The sequence below is a fragment of the Musa acuminata genome, chromosome BXJ2-6, assembly GCF_036884655.1.
Source record: "Musa acuminata AAA Group cultivar baxijiao chromosome BXJ2-6, Cavendish_Baxijiao_AAA, whole genome shotgun sequence".
In the NCBI taxonomy this organism is placed as follows: domain Eukaryota; kingdom Viridiplantae; phylum Streptophyta; class Magnoliopsida; order Zingiberales; family Musaceae; genus Musa; species Musa acuminata.
The window spans coordinates 17,836,496-17,852,597 of record NC_088343.1 but is presented as its reverse complement, the minus strand read 5'-3'; the positions used below and the strand labels follow the sequence as shown (position 1 = coordinate 17,852,597).

At 40.2% G+C, this 16,102-nt stretch overlaps 1 protein-coding gene across 1 annotated transcript; it reads left to right on the top strand.

Moving 5' to 3' along the window:
- Window positions 1–13,858: 13,858 nt before the first annotated feature.
- Window positions 13,859–14,613, top strand: LOC135613896 (TPD1 protein homolog 1-like). Its single transcript, XM_065110910.1, has 2 exons — window positions 13,859–13,919; window positions 14,201–14,613. The coding sequence occupies exons 1-2, from the start codon at window positions 13,859–13,861 to the stop codon at window positions 14,611–14,613; spliced, it is 474 nt and encodes a 157-aa protein (XP_064966982.1).
- Window positions 14,614–16,102: the final 1,489 nt, after the last annotated feature.

Here is a 16,102-nt window from a genome sequence, read left to right as displayed (position 1 = left end):
GATGTGAGGTGGACTTGGCGAAGCCTTTAGTGTCTATAGGTGGCGTTTTAGAATAAGCCTTCTTCGATAGAGAGATCACCGTCAGGTAGAACTAGCACGACTCCCTTGGGTTACTTCTTAGCTCCCCAATTCCAATTCCCATTAAAAACTGCATTACTAAGTTAAAGATTGACACCACCACCCTTAGGCTATTTAATGTGGTTCGGTCTATGATTGCGTTGTATATTGAGGGGATATCTACCACCATAAATATAGCCAACATTATTTTGGAATAATGCTCATCTTTGAATATGGCATGCAGATTCACAGTCCTATGGTGGGAGAGAGAATCACTCATAAATTGTGTTAGTAAAGAAATCAGAGGGGTATAGTTGTTAGTCGAGAGCTTGAGTTTTAGAAAGCATCAAAGTAAAGGATATCGATAGAGTTACCTATGTCAATCATGACCCTGTTCAGTAGAACTTCAACACCATGTGGTAGGTCGACACCAATGCCCTTAGTCTGTTCAGCATGGAATGACCTATGATTGCATTGTATGCTAATTAGATATCCACCACTAGGAATCTAGTTAGCATTATTTTGGAGTAATACTCATCTCCGAATAAGACATGCAGGTTCATGGTCCCAAGAGGGGAGATAAAATCGCTCATGAATCCCATAAATGAAGAAAATATTGGGTTATGGTTATTAGTCGAGAACCCGAGTTTTTGTAAAGCATCAAAGTAGAGGATATCGGTAGAGCTACATGTGTTAGTCATGATCCTATTCACCAAAGCATTGATTATCTTTATTGAAACTATTGAGGCATCATCAAGGTTCAGGTCAAGGTTCTCTATCTCTTCCTTCTTGAAGTTTATCTCAAGGTCACCCTTTATCCTTAGGATCTTTTCAATGGTGACATAGACATAAGCTTTACAACTTGAGGAGCTATCTCGCCCTAAGGCAGGTCCACCAATGATGATGTCAATCTATCTCTTCACGACTCCTAAAGCCGGGGTAGGGGTTTCCAACGTTTTTGGATGAGCCAATCATAGTGCCCCTGGCATATAAATTTGTCAATATATGATTTTTCAAGTTACAACAATCCTCCATGGCATGGTCATAATCTCGATGGAACTCGCAGTATTTGAAACCATATCTTTTCGCTAATGGAGTCTTCATTGGGTGAGAGTCTTTTAAGAGCCCTTTCTCTTTTATCTATAGAAAAACTTCAGTTCTAAACAAATTTACGGGGGTTAGCTCATACCTTGGGTGAGATAACTTGGGTCATTCGTTCCTCCTTTGCCATGGTGACCTCTGGGTTATAGTGGATTATAGTTGCTCCAACTTTGGCATCTTGCCTAACTCCTCACGCTTACTAGAGACCATTATCTTGGTAGCAATATATTGATTAGTTCTCAAACGTACCTTTGGTATCGTTGTTGGTGGCTTTTCACTAATGAGTAAAAGAGATGAGAGGGCTTGAACCCCATCATAAGGTCTTTTTTATGAGCAATTGATGGGCATCCCTTATATCTCGAAATTCATTAGTGAAACATGTCACAAAGTCAACAAGCATCTCTTCCTTCCCTTGTCTGAGTCCAAGAAGCATTGCTGTTAATGGTCTCGAGAGCACATTTCCAAGAAAGTGAAGTTCAAATTTAAACCAATAAAAAGCAACTTCAGACGAGCATATCATTCTTGTGCTGGACATCTTAATATGGTTGAGAATGTGTGACACATCAGGGCATCCAAAGTATCATACAACTATATTTGAGCATGAAAAGTTATAATGTGCCCCATCAAGTCGATAATGCCATCGAATGCCTCTAATGATGGGAGGTGAAAGTTTGTTGGAATCGACATTTTCTTAGATTTTCTGGGTCAATAGCGATCAACCTAAGTTGGGGTTAACCAACACTTCCCATTTGGATTGTTTAATCTCTCGTTACATCTCCTCTAAACATCGATCCATATTTCATAGTTGGATCCATATGGAATCTATTAGGAACGAGTCGGCACTAAGAGGGGGGGGTGAATTAGTGCAATGGTAAAAATTACGTCGGTTATGGAAATTTTATTTTGTACGATAAAACTGATTTAAAAAATGCTTAACTATGAAAGCAATTAGAAGAGCATAGCAAGTAATGAGAAGGTCGTTTGCAGTTTAATGTAAATTGCACAAATGAAAGGCAAACCATATTTTTATAGTGGTTCGGTTGTCGTGACCTACATCCACTCCGCCGATTCCACTTCCGTTGAGGCCACCGGCATCTACTATCGATCTTCCTTCAATAGGCGAAGACCAACCACCTTTTACAACACGATTCTCCATTTACTAGATTTAGGAGATAACCCTTACACCCTCACTTACCCCTCTCTCAAACTATTCCAACACTTAGAACTTTTAGAGGAGTTTCACACACAATTACAACAGAGTTTTCTTTCTTTTTGCTCTCTGTTGAACTTATTACTAAGCATGAATGAAGTTGTCCAGCATGTCATTGGTCTATCGACGCTTCACCCAATTCTTCGGCGCATCGTCCTCTCTTGTGGCCTATTGCCCAATCGGCCAGTTGACCTCCGCAACTCCGATATCCTTTGCATAATATCTGCTCTTCTTGACCCGATGCCCGAATCTATGGCTCGAAGTCTTCTGTCGATACGTCGATCAATCCTTTGGCCCGATGTCTAATCTTTTGATACGTTTTCCTCCAGCCCAACATGATTCTTCTAGCTTTAATTGTCTCTCTCTGATCGAAGAATCCTAGGTACTGACGGTACCACCGCCATTCCTAGGTGGTACCACCGTTGGCAGCATTCACTATTGATAGTACCACTGCCCAGAATTCCCAGGGTGTTGTTCCCCATGCGTTGCCACCGCCGGCCAAGCTTTCAGCACCCTGGTTGGGCCTTGAATCCGGCTCAAACCAGCACAACTTTGGGCCTAGTTGGCCTCTAATAGAGTTGATGGGATTACCTCCCAATTCCAACTCTAATTAGATGCTAACTATGATTCCTAAGACATATTCTAAGAAAAATAAGTCTGGTTTCTTCCGACGATCTTTCGGCGAACTTCCGACGATCTCTCGGCAATGTTTCGACGGACTCCCGGCAAGCTGCTGGACTTCACGATGATCTTCTTGGCAAGTCTCGATGAGCTTCTTTGGCAAGCTTCTGGACCTCTCGGTTGGTTCTGGCAGAACTTTCGACGAACGTCCGGACTTCCGACGAACTCTCAAACTCCCAATGAAATCACGTTCTTGACTCCGGGACTTCATTTTGCTTTATGTCTTGCTATCATAGTTAATCTTGCACACAAAAAAATATACTTTGATCTAGACAATTATTACTAAGCAAGAATAATGTTGTCCGGCATGTCATTTGTCGATCGAAGCTTCGTTAGATTCTTCGGCTCATCGTCCTCTCTTGCGGTCTAATGCTCAATCCTCCAGTTGACCTCCACAATTCCAATAGCCATGGCATAATATCTGCTCTTATTGGCCCGATGCCCGAATCTATGGCTCGAAGCCTTCTGTCGATATGTCGACCGATCCTTCGGCCCAACGTCTAATCTTCTAACACGTTTTCCTCCGGCCCAATATGATTCTTCCCGCTTTAATTGTCTCTCTCTGATCGAAGCATCCTACATCACTCAAAACGTAGATCAAATTATAAATGCTTATCAATTGGTTTCATCATCAAAATTCTAGATTCAAAAGAATCCTCTAATAAATCCATTGACTAGGTCTCAAATTTAGGCATGGTAGAGTAGTGGTGTGCTCCACAAAATTTCATAGTTTGGGAGTAAAGTGCCCCTTCAACTGATGGTTTGATGGTTCTCAAGTGCTCCTAGGATATCGACACCACATTAGGTGCAGGAACCGCGATGGGTGTCGATGCCGGTAGCGATTGAGTCAGTAGTATCGTTTATTATGATAACTAGGGCATAAGTGGAGCCATATATCATGCTCGTTAGCATCTACATGTGCTAGATGAGGTTTTCAAGAACACCTTGATGGGGATAAGAAGGTGGCTCGAGGTCATCCCTGTTTGGATCAAGAGCACTAAGAGGGGGGGGTGAATTAGTGCAGCAAAAAACCTTCTGCGATTAAAATCGAAAACTGCTTTCGTTCGATAGAATTGATTTTGGTAAGAAAACTGATTCATAAATCACTTCAACTTTTGACTAGGAGAGATGCAGCAAAGATATGAACGCAGTTTGCAGTTATGATGGAAATCAGAATATAAGCGCAAACTGAAATACGACGTTCATACGATAAACGCGATTTCGGTATAAAAGCTGATTCGTAAACCACTTTAACTTGAGATGCAGTTAAAGCAAAGATATAAAGTTAGTTTGCCATTATAATGGAAATCAAAACGTAAGCGCAAACTGAAATACGAAGTTCGTACGATAAAACTAATTTGCGTCTTAAACCTCGATTCAAAAAGTACTGAACTTTGAAACACGTTAATAAAAACACAGAAGGTAGTAAGCTATTGAGGAGGTTTGCAGTAAAGATAAGATGCTCAAAGTAAATGCAAACCGAGATTTAGAGTGGTTCGGTCAATCTTGACCTACTCCACTTTTGGCTTCCTCCACCGACGAGGTCACCGACGTCAACTAGAGGCCTTCCTTCAATAGGCGAAGGCCAACCACCCTTTTACAGTTTCACTCCTTTTGACGGGCTTAGGAGACACCCCTTACAGAATTTTCTCTCCTCTCTTTACAACTCAGAACTTGGAAGAACATAGGGAGAAGAACTTTTGGCCTTTACAACAATTTTGAGCTCTAAGAATCACACAAAAGGATCAAGATTTCGGTGTAAGTTCATACCCTTTCGGTGCTGAATGGGTGGGGTATTTATAGGCCCCAACCCAGTTCAAATTTGGAGCTCAAAAACTGTCAATTCCCGGAATTCCGGGATCAGGCGGTTGCACCTCCTGACTAGAGCGGTTGCACCGCCTGGCAGAGCTCGAAGACTGAGCCTCTGGGCGGTGCTACCTCCTGTCAGGGGCGGTTGCACCTCCTAACAGAGCTCGAAGACCGAGCTCCGACAGTTGCACCTCCTGACTGAGGCGGTTGCACCGCCTGGCAGAGCTCGAAGACTGAGCTCAAGCGGTGCCACCGCCTGGCTGTGGCAGTTGCACCTCCTAGTCTCGCTTGGAGACTGAGCCCAGGTGGTGCAACCTCCTGCCTTGGGCAGTTCAACCGCCTGGCAGAAATCAGGGTCCGAATGGGTTGATCCATTCGGCCCAATTTGGGTTTTTTAGGGGCCCAATTGCCCCAAGATTAAGTTAATGGGATCACCTCCCATTTCTAACTTAATCAATGTGATAACTACGATTTTTCCTAAGACATTTACGGCAACTTGCTCCGGTGCATCAATCGCTTCTTCCGGCGAGCTTCCAGCGAACTTCCGTCGATCATCCGATGAACCCAAGGTGATGCTCCTGCAGACTTCCGGCAAACTCCTGGACTTGCGATGATTCACTTGGCGAGTTCCGACGAGCTTCTTTGGCAAGCTTATGGACTTCTCGGATTTGTTCTCGCAGAACCTCCGACGATTGTCCGAACTTTCGTCGAACTCCCAACGTGATCATTGTCTTGACTCCGGCGCAACTCCTACTGCATGTCTCACTTTCATTGTAGTTAATTCTGTACACTTATCTCAACATATAGATTAGATAACAAATGACAATTGACTTCATAATCAAAATCCGAGATTCAACAATCTCCCCCTTTTTTATGATGACAATCAATTGATAATGGAGTTAACCTTAACTCCCCCTGTCTATATGCCTTACTTGAGATAAGTCATTCTTGAATTCAAGACCTAAGAATTCAATAGACATATTGATAAGTTAAAATCATTTGAACTTATCAATACTCCCATCATGATTCCCCTCATGATGTATTTCTTTGAAGATGATGTCAAGGCTTGACATTCATTTTCAAATATAACAAGTTTGAATGATGGTAATAGTAGCAATTCATCATATCAACATGTAAAGCTGTGAAGTAAGATTTTGATATCATTACATGATCTACACATTTCAAATATTTTAGCAAGTATTGCATTTCTTCACATGGTAAGATATCAACTCAAGGCATAATACAAATTAATGCATGGCATCTGTTTATATATCTCTTGGTGATGCAAGCATGGTATAATCATAGCATCAGTGTTTATAGCATCAATTCATATATTTCTCCCCCTTTGTCATCAACAAAAAGCATGGTAGTTGTGATACCAGGAGAACAATATAAGCAAATTATCAAGCATATAAAGGAAAGCATGATACGTAGATTGATTTGAATACTTCTTCCTCTTTTTTTTGTTATAATCCTTTTTGCATGGAGGAAAGACATTTGTGATTCCAGCTATTTGTGAGTTTACTTTGAGTCAAGATATGTGTTTGAAACAGCTTTTTGCAAGTAAAAATACTATCATCCATATTTCAAGATAGAATTCATAAGCAGGAATCATTTCATCAAATCCATTTCAGAAAAAAATATTTTTCATAAGAGTGTATGAGAAAATTCGATTTTTAGCATTCCAAATGTTAAGCGAATCCGAAAAATGAAATGAACTCTTTCATGCATTCGGACAAGACAATGCTACAGATTTTCAAATACAATCATGAAGACAAAACATTTCAACACATGTTATTTAGGCATGTAATGGCAATCAAGTGATTTGATCATTCAATAAAGTCCAAAAAATAATTTTAACTAGTTTATCTATTCGGACACATCAACATTCCTAATTCTCTTCTTATGAAATCAAATTGTTCTTCACTTAGCGGTTTTGTAAAAATGTCAGCTAGTTGATGTTTAGTATCAATGTCATGGCAATGTCATGACTTATCAACTGTATTTGTATATCACTTTCTCAAATTATATTTATCATGGAAATCAAGGCATAAGGTTTTCAAAACATTTAGTTTTAGTGTAAAATCTGAGATAAACAACGAGAGATGTTTACAACTCTGCATATGCTCAAATATATCAGGTAACCATATCAAGGATCAAGGCAACGCCCATCATGGTGAGTAACATAAGGAGTTTACAATAACAATAGATGATAGTATTCATACAAGCTCATTCATGAGGTGGAAAATTAAAGTGCCTAAACAAAGAGTCAAATTGTCAATGAATTTGTTGTAGCTCAAATAGGATTTGATCTTGTCGATGTTCAAGCCGTTCTTGTCTTTGTTCGAATTGGTCCATCCAAATCCCAATATCTTCGACAGATGATGTATGAGTTTGCTCAAATGGATGTGTTTCCTCAAAGGGACAGATCGGAGGAGATTGGATACCCCTAAAGACTGGTGTTTCCGGTTTTGGTTTAGGTTGAGGGGGATTGGTTCTTCTTGTCATTCTAACCCAGTTACCATTTCTATAAAAACATCTTAATCGGTGAAGTAAATTTTTATTTATTATGCTAAATCTATCTACTTTTATTACTTCTTCTTCCGGTGGTATTAGAATATCATAGGCTTTCATTATTCTAGTGATTATACCACCATATGGGAGCATCATGTCTTTCTTAGATAGTTCTAACATGTTTTGTTGGATAAGATAACCAAGACAGATGTCATGTTCTTTCATGATCAAATACATAGTTTCTAATTCTGATTGGCTTACTTCATCATGATGGTATTGTTTAGGGAGAATGATGCTAGTTAGGATATGATGAAGTACCTTAGTGTTTAGAGGCAGTAGATGTTCACAACTTTTAGGAACAAATGCTAAGTTGGGATTGGCAAAAATTGTTCCTAAGGCTTCAACATATGTTGTTCCAACAGTTTCATCATCCCATGATCCTCTAAAGTAAAGTCCTCTACTTTTCATGGGAATGCCTATCATGTCGCAAATGAATTTATCCGTAATTGAGATGTGTTGTCATAAAAGATAGGTAGACATTCTTTCTTCTTCATCTATTTGTATGTTGTTGTAAAACAATCTAACAAGTCTTGGATAGATGGGTTCATTAATTTGCAAAATAGGGAGTAGATCTAAGTTTGCAAACCATTGGATTGTTTCTAAGTCTCTTAGTTCATTTAAATCTACATATTTTCCCTTATTGACACTCCTAAGTTCGAAAGAGGAAAACTTTTCAGTATGGTATTTTGAATCGAAAAGAGTGAGATCAAAATCTTCTACTAATCTCCTCTTTCCTTTGTCCCTTGAGGATCTTCTAGATCCCATAACTACTGTTGTTTAGAAGAATAGTAATGAGCAAGAGTAAATGAAAAACAGAATTTAAGGGCTTCTTAGAAAATACGTTAGTGGGATCTTCAAGAGAGGGAATGATTGTTGATGTTTTGCTCCGAAATGAGGGGTATTCGGGATGCTATGAGGGGAGAAATGGGGATGGAGGAGCCTTGGAAGAGTAAAGAGGGGAAGGGAGTGAGTTGGGGTCGGTTTCACCGTCGGCCCTAGCTTGGGTTAAAAAGGGCAGAGTTGCTGGCGGTTGCACCTCTGGCTGGGGCGGTGCCACCGCCTGCAGGCGGTGAGCACTTGTTCTGATCGCAGTGTAATCTGATTTGAGAGTTTTTGTCTTGAGAAGAATTTTCATTCAGAGCAATCAACTTTACTTACATAATTACGTAAGGGTTTTCATTTTAGGATAAGAACTTTTGCACGATCAAGATAGATCTTTTAACGTACATACTCTCAATGTTGTACACATGTTTGTGACCGTTTGTTCAAGTTGGTAAGCCTTGCAAGTTCATGACAGACTTAGTCAGTTCATGATATAGAGTTGAATTCGAAAGTTATGAACGGATGAAATTGATGGGTTCGAAAATCCAGAGGATATATGAATTGAGAATCATGCGTTTCTAATTCTGAAAAATCAAATAGGATTGTATCTAAATCGCATTTGTGATTTTAATCTTCATCTCTTATTAAGGCTAGAGAGCATTGCGAGTTTTTTTTGGATCTTGGGTAATGAATATCGAGAATCCAAGGAGCAGAATATTATTTCTTGCTCCAGCTTATAATTTTTTTTTTTTTATGTTTTTATAGGAAAGGATGAATTTTAGGTACCCATTTGCTTTTGGGTGCCTCAAAAATAGATCTACATTGTTTATCATGTTGCATAGAATTTGTCATAGTTCCTTTGGGAACCTAAATTAATTTATTTGGACTAATTTTCTTGAATGGACAATAATACGTTTTGTGTCCAAATTTACAACAAAAGTTGCATTTGCTTTGGTATCGAACATGTAATATGGGGCCTTTTATGAAGGTGGTTGGATTTTGGTGAGGACTTCTCACAAATCCAATTCCACTTCTTTTGGGAACGTGACCCTTGTTTGCAAGGATCATGTTCAATGACTTGCTACCAACCTCGAATTTCTTCAAGATGTCCTTAAGTAGCAAGTTTTCCTTTTGGAGAGTTTCTAGATCATGGCATTTTATGCATGAACTTAAACTGTCATGATATTCAGTTTTTAACTTATCAAAATTACAAGTAAGACTATCATGCTCTTTTTTTAGCAATTTATATTTTCTACTAATAATCTTGCATTCATCAAATAAGTCATGGAAGGCATTTAATAATTCATCAAATGATAAATCTGCATCTATTAAATTTGTTACCTCCTCTCCGATGGCCATTAAGGCGTAGTGAGCAACTTACTCGGTGTTGGACTCCTCTTCTTCGGACGCGCTTGAGTCATCCCACGTTGCTTTGAGCGCCTTCTTCTTTGATGTTCTCTTTTTGGCTTGGGGACAATCACTCTTGTAGTGTCCCGACTTTTTGCATTCATAGCAAATAACTTGGTCCTTCTTGGGTTCAAGTTTATTTTTTGCGTCATTCTTAAACTTGTTTCTTTTAATGAATTTTTTAAATTTTTTTGTTAGAAGTGCCAAGTCATCATCACAGTCCTCATCACTTGAGTTTTCTCTCAAGTGGCCTTCTGAAGTTTTAAGTGCCATATCCTTCCTGTTCTTTGGAAGGATGTCTTCTTGCTCTTCATGAGCTTTACAAGTCATCTCGTAGGTCATTAATGACCCGATTAGTTCTTCAAGAGGAAAGTTGCTTAGATCTTTCGCCTCTTGAATAGCAGTGACTTTAGGATCCCAACTCTTAGGAAGGGATCTTAGAATCTTATTTACGAGCTCAAAATCCGAGAAACTTTTTCTGAGTCCTTTTAGACCGTTGACGACATCCGTGAAACGGGTAAACATGTCGCCAATGGTTTCTCTCGGTTTTATCCGGAAAAGTTCGAAAGAATGTAACAGAAGATTGATTTTTGACTCTTTCACTCTACTTGTGTCTTCGTGAGTCACTTCGAGTGTGTGCCAAATTTCAAATGCGGTTTCAAAAGTTGAAACACGGTTAAACTCGTTTTTATCAAGTGTACAAAATAAGTCATTCATAGCCTTTGCATTAAGAGCGAAAGCCTTCTTCTCCAATTCATTCCAATCGATCATTGGAAGAGAAGACTTCGAAAATCCATTTTCAACAAGATTCCAAAGTTCAAAATTCATAGAAATAAGAAAGATCCTCATTCGGGTCTTCCAATAGGTGTAGTCCGTCCCACTAAACATGGGTGGACGTGTAATAAAATGGTCGTCTTGGTTTCCGGCATATGCCATCTCTCTTGGGTTTTAATCCTTTAGAGAGTTAACCCTGCTCTGATACCAATTGTTAGGATCAAGAGCACTAAGAGGGGGGGGTGAATTTGTGCAGTGGAATACCTTCTGCGATTAAAATCGAAAACTGCTTTCGTTCGATAGAAGTGATTTTGGTAAGAAAACCGATTCGTAAATCAATTCAACTTTTGACTAGGAGAGATGCAGCAAAGATATGAACGCAGTTTACAGTTATGATGGAAATCATAATATAAGCGCAAACTGAAATACGATGTTCGTACGATAAACGCGATTTCAGTATAAAAGCTGATTCGTAAACCACTTTAACTTGAGATAAGGCGAGATGCAGTTAAAGTAAAGATATAAAGTCAGTTTGCAGTTATAATGGAAATCAGAATGTAAGCGCAAACTGAAATACAAAGTTTGTACGATAAAACTGATTTGCGTCTTAAACCTCGATTCGGAAAGTACTGAACTTTGAAACACGTTCGTAAAAACACAGAAGGCAATAAGCTATTGAGGAGGTTTGCAGTAAAGATAAGATGCTCAAAGTAAATGCAAACCGAGATTTAGAGTGGTTCGGTCAATCTTGACCTGCTCCACTTTTGGCTTCCTCCACTGACGAGGTCACCAACGTCAACTAGAGGCCTTCCTTCAATAGGCGAAGGCCAACCACCCTTTTACAGTTTCACTCCTTTTGACGGGCTTAAGAGACAACCCTTACAGAAATTTCTCTCCTCTCTTTACAACTTAGAACTTGGAAGAACAGAGGGAGAAGAACTTTTGGCCTTTACAACAATTTTGAGCTCTAAGAATCACACAAAAGGATCAAGATTTCGGTGTAAGTTCATACCCTTTCAGTGCTGAATGGGTGGGGTATTTATAGGCCCCAACCCAGTTCAAATTTGGAGCTCTAAACTGTCAATTCCCGGAATTCTGGGATCAGGCGGTTGCACCTCCTGACTGGAGCGGTTGCACCGCCTGGCAGAGCTCGAAGACTGAGCCTCTAGGTGGTGCTACCTCCTTTCAAGGGCGGTTGCACCTCCTGACAGAGTTCGAAGACCGAGCTAGGCGGTTGCACCTCCTGACTGAGCCGGTTGCACCGCTTGGCTGCGGCGGTTGCACCTCCCAGTATCACTTGGAGACTGAGCCCAGGCGGTGCAACCTCCTGCCTTGGGCGGTTCAACCGCCTGGCAGAAATCGGGGTCCGAATGGGTTGATCCATTCGGCCCAATTTGGGTTTTTCAAGGGCCCAATTGCCCCAAGATTAAGTTAATGGGATCACCTCCCATTTCTAACTTAATCAATGTGCTAACTATGATTTTTCCTAAGACATTTACTGCAACTTGCTCCGGTGCGTCAATCGCTTCTTCCGGCGAGCTTCCGGGGAACTTCCGTCGATCATCCGATGAACCCTCGGTGATGCTCCTGCGGACTTCCGGCAAACTCCTAGACTTGCGACGATTCACTTGATGAGTTTTGACGACCTTCTTTGGCAAGCTTATGGACTTCTCGGATTTGTTTCCGCAGAACCTCCGACAACTGTCCGAACATCCGTCGAACTCTCGAACTCCCAACGTGATCAATGTCTTGACTCCGGCGCAACTCCTGCTGCATGTCTCACTTTCATCATAGTTAATCCTGCACACTTATCTCAACATATAGATTAGATAACAAATGACAATTGACTTCATCATCTAAATCCGAGATTCAACAATCCCCAAGGCTTAAAGGCCTAGGCCAATGAATAGACGCCAGTACCGCATCAACATTTGCTTCGAGGTGGATTTGTCCATGTACGAAAAGAGTAGTTGTTGCCCCTCTCGGATGAAAGTGCCATAGGTCAAGGGCAAAGCCTCTTTTCTTGAAAGTTCATTGAGAGAGTTGATGGGCAGGAGTTGTTGTAATATCGGTCCCTTCTTCTAGTGCCAAAATGATGAGGGAAGATATAGTTGATATCCCAATCAACCCGACATGGTCTGGACCCGTATGCATAGGTTTGCCCAAAGCGCCTTAAGGTGGAAACACCAAAATCCTGTAGTGCCACCTATATGAAGACCGAGGTCTAAAGAGGTCTTGATCTGGTCCCTCTGAAGCCCAAGTTAGTAATCCAAGGGGTATAAGTATAGACATGAGTAGTCAGAAAAGGTAAGCCTCAATTTCATTTTAGTGGAAACGAGCTTTTATAACTAATCGTAAAGGGATAATATATTTTTATGAAATATTCTATGAGGAGGTAGTCTTTAACCACCTCTAATAGCCTCCCTATGGCCTTTTGTCCACGTGGGCCACAAGGGAGGGTGCGTAAACCATAATTATCTATTTTGGACCATTACTTATGTGGACAGAGGGTGACCTTGTCTTCTCCTTCAATCATGGACACCATATGGTGGTTGCATGTTGGATGACAATTAGCTGATGGTATACTCTTTTTCACTAATGACAATGAGAGCACTCTCAGGAAAGACGCGGGAGGCAAGGTCCATGGTGACAGGAAGGCATTGTGGAGAATTAGGTGGCTGCGCACCTCTTTAGCATCCCTTATCTCCCCCTTCCATTCTCTCTTTTGCCTTTCTCCAAACTTGTGATCGACTCACCCGCAATAAGAAGTAGCCTTGTGAATATTTCATGACAACTCATGGATGAGTTTTTTTTGCAAAAGGTATGAACACCTTCAGTATCTAGGGTCATAGATCGACCGTAGACTGCGTTCAATTAGCTGTTTGCTCTCCAATTGGGCACGGCAATCACTCATTCTTAAGGCCAAAGAATCGAACAAAAAAAGGAGGCCAGCTATCCATTCCTAGTTCAACTATAGTTGGAAGAGGGTAATTATTGTTATTTGTGGCCTCTATGGTAGATTAAGTCAAGAGGCATCAGAGGCGATAATTTACCCAATCAGAGATGTGATGGACAAGTTTTTCCTCTTCACTCTTGCTTTAATTTATTTGCGATCGGTTGGACTAAATTATAGAAATGTTGATCGAATTACTCACCCAAAAATTTAATTAAGATATTTTCCTTTTTTAAATTGATAATTTATTTATTTACCTATTATAATTACATCTCTAAGGAAAGGGTGTGATGATTTTGTATTTCCTCCGTTCAAACATTACGTGCAGTTCAAATCAAATAGATATTGCCCATTATGCTTGTTTTTCTATGTTATTACTCACATTTAAATACTTCCTTCACATACTACACATTTATACGAACGAAGGATCAAGAGGAAGAAGAAGAAGAAGAAGCTAAGGGTTAGGGTGCATGTCGCCGGAGCAGCTGAGGATGAGAACTGTTATAGCGCTAATCCTTCTGCTTACCTTCGGTACGCGTGAAACCAAACTATTTCTCTTTCTACTTACTTTTTGCTTCTCTCATCTCTGATTCCATAATAATATATTCTAAAGAGTTATACTAATAATCGACCATACAATCTTATTCAAACTTAAGCTTTATCTAATATGCTAGATATATTTTTTTTTCAACCAAATATTTGTCATATTTGGTTTGATGAAAATATGTGCAACTTACTTGAAACATTAGAATCACACGTACTCAAATCCCTATATACTTATTTAGATTATGATACATATTTTCTTGTATCAGGTACAACCTTGATGTGTGTTAGTGGTTTGCGTGCAACGGTGACGTCCTCGTCCTCGTCCTCTTCCTCCAAATCGACAAATCGGATAGGAAACGAGTGCAGCATGGATGACATCGTGTTGCACCAAGACGCGACGCCGCCGCTGCCCAGTGGGATCCCAACGTACACGGTGAATGTGCAGAATCTTTGCCCGTTGAAAGACGGGTGTGCCATGGGCCAAATCCACCTAAGCTGCGGCAAGTTTAGCAGCGCTCGCCAAATCAACCCCCGCATCTTCCGCCGCCTCAGCATCAACGACTGCCTCCTCAACGACGGCCGCCCCCTCCGCCCGGGCGAAACCATCTCTTTCCAGTACGCCAACCCCTTCTCTTACCCCATGGCTGTTTCCAGCGCCACCTGCGTCCCCTCAGCCTAAACCTCTACCTTCACCTGCTTTCATTACCAGACACTCAATTTTGGAGTTATTGTTGGTAGATATGGCTGAAATATACGCTTTTAATTTCCGCTTCTTTGATAGTGCACTAACGCACCTTTTGCTGTGGTGAGTGGTCAGAGCAAGTGCGTCATTCGCTGGATGACAGCATTGAGAGCATTGTTTTACGATGGGAAGATCATTAAACACGTCCAATTCAAAGCAGAATATTTAAAGGACATCGTAATTGGAACTAAAATTAGAGTAGTCAAGAAATGTTATTGCACTTGTCCTTCCGATTCCAGCTTCTTCGTTTTAGTGCATTTTAATTCTAATGATACACTGAGCGAGCAAGCTTTGAATCATCAACACCGTCTGAAGTACTTAAGGATGTGTGAATTTGAAGATCTTACATGAAGCTTCTGAGATGAGCAGGTTAGGTAGTAACCCATCTGGTCAAGTGAAGCTTCAGCTGCCTCAAAGACACGATGTGATTAGAATGCACAGTTGTTGTCAACTTAAGGTCGATTTGAGGACATTTAGAAGATGAGACCATGTTAAAGATATCTCGAATATTCAATCAACATGAAATAGTTATCTTAGGGCATAGTCAAGTTAGAGCAAGATCTAGCTTTAGGCATACATTTCACAAGGTGGTTGTCTATTCCTTGCAATTGTTCGTGCAACGTCGGACTCATCACTTGAAATGTGCTTCATGTTAAGGTAGAGGTTAAGGTAAAATTAAATTGGCTTCTTGTGGAAGCAGTTGCAGCACCAGGTCGGTTGGTTGAATGACCTACTTGGAATTGGAGTTCCTTGTAACCTTCAGAATCGTAGACGCATGTATTTCATATCCCACTTCATGCAAAAGACTGTGTCAAGTTTATCTAACAAAACTCCTCCATCGATCATGGTAGTATGAATCTATAGGTATTTAAAACCTGTAAGTATCTGTTTAATAAGTTTGGAATGAAAACATATCTTAGAAAATTGTTTTATATATTGTTGTTCTTATAACCATTGGTTAGTTAATAAGGGAATATTTCCTTTAGATGATCTACTAATGTAAAGTTCTTCATCGACTCCGATCCATTGACATGAGATGTCCAATAGGTGCTAATTTAATTTCATATGTCAAGTCTCAATTAGCCAAAAATAATAGATTTTTGGCCAATTGATTTTGTAAATCTTTGATAGAAAATTAAGGGATTGAAGATGTCATTCAAACAAGGAAGATTTCATTAATGGAACCTAGACAATCATGGGAGGCTTCGAAGTTAATCCAATATTAGATTTTTGTTTAAGAATGAAATCCTTTTACTATTGTCCATATTTGGTTCCTCCTTTGGAATCTAATCACATCCAAGATCTAATCAAATATGATGAACTGAGACAGTATTTTGTAAATACATAAGTCACCAATGGGAACCAGAGTCTCACTAAGCTAGCTAATTTACCCAATGTTCAATTAAATTGACCCTTATAAATACCT

Bases quoted from the DNA above. Each gene is read 5' to 3' on its own strand.
- LOC135613896 (XM_065110910.1), top strand. From the start codon at position 13,859: ATGTCGCCGGAGCAGCTGAGGATGAGAACTGTTATAGCGCTAATCCTT. The intron at 13,920-14,200 runs GTACGCGTGAAA...TTCTTGTATCAG, and splicing joins AATCCTTCTGCTTACCTTCG to GTACAACCTTGATGTGTGTT.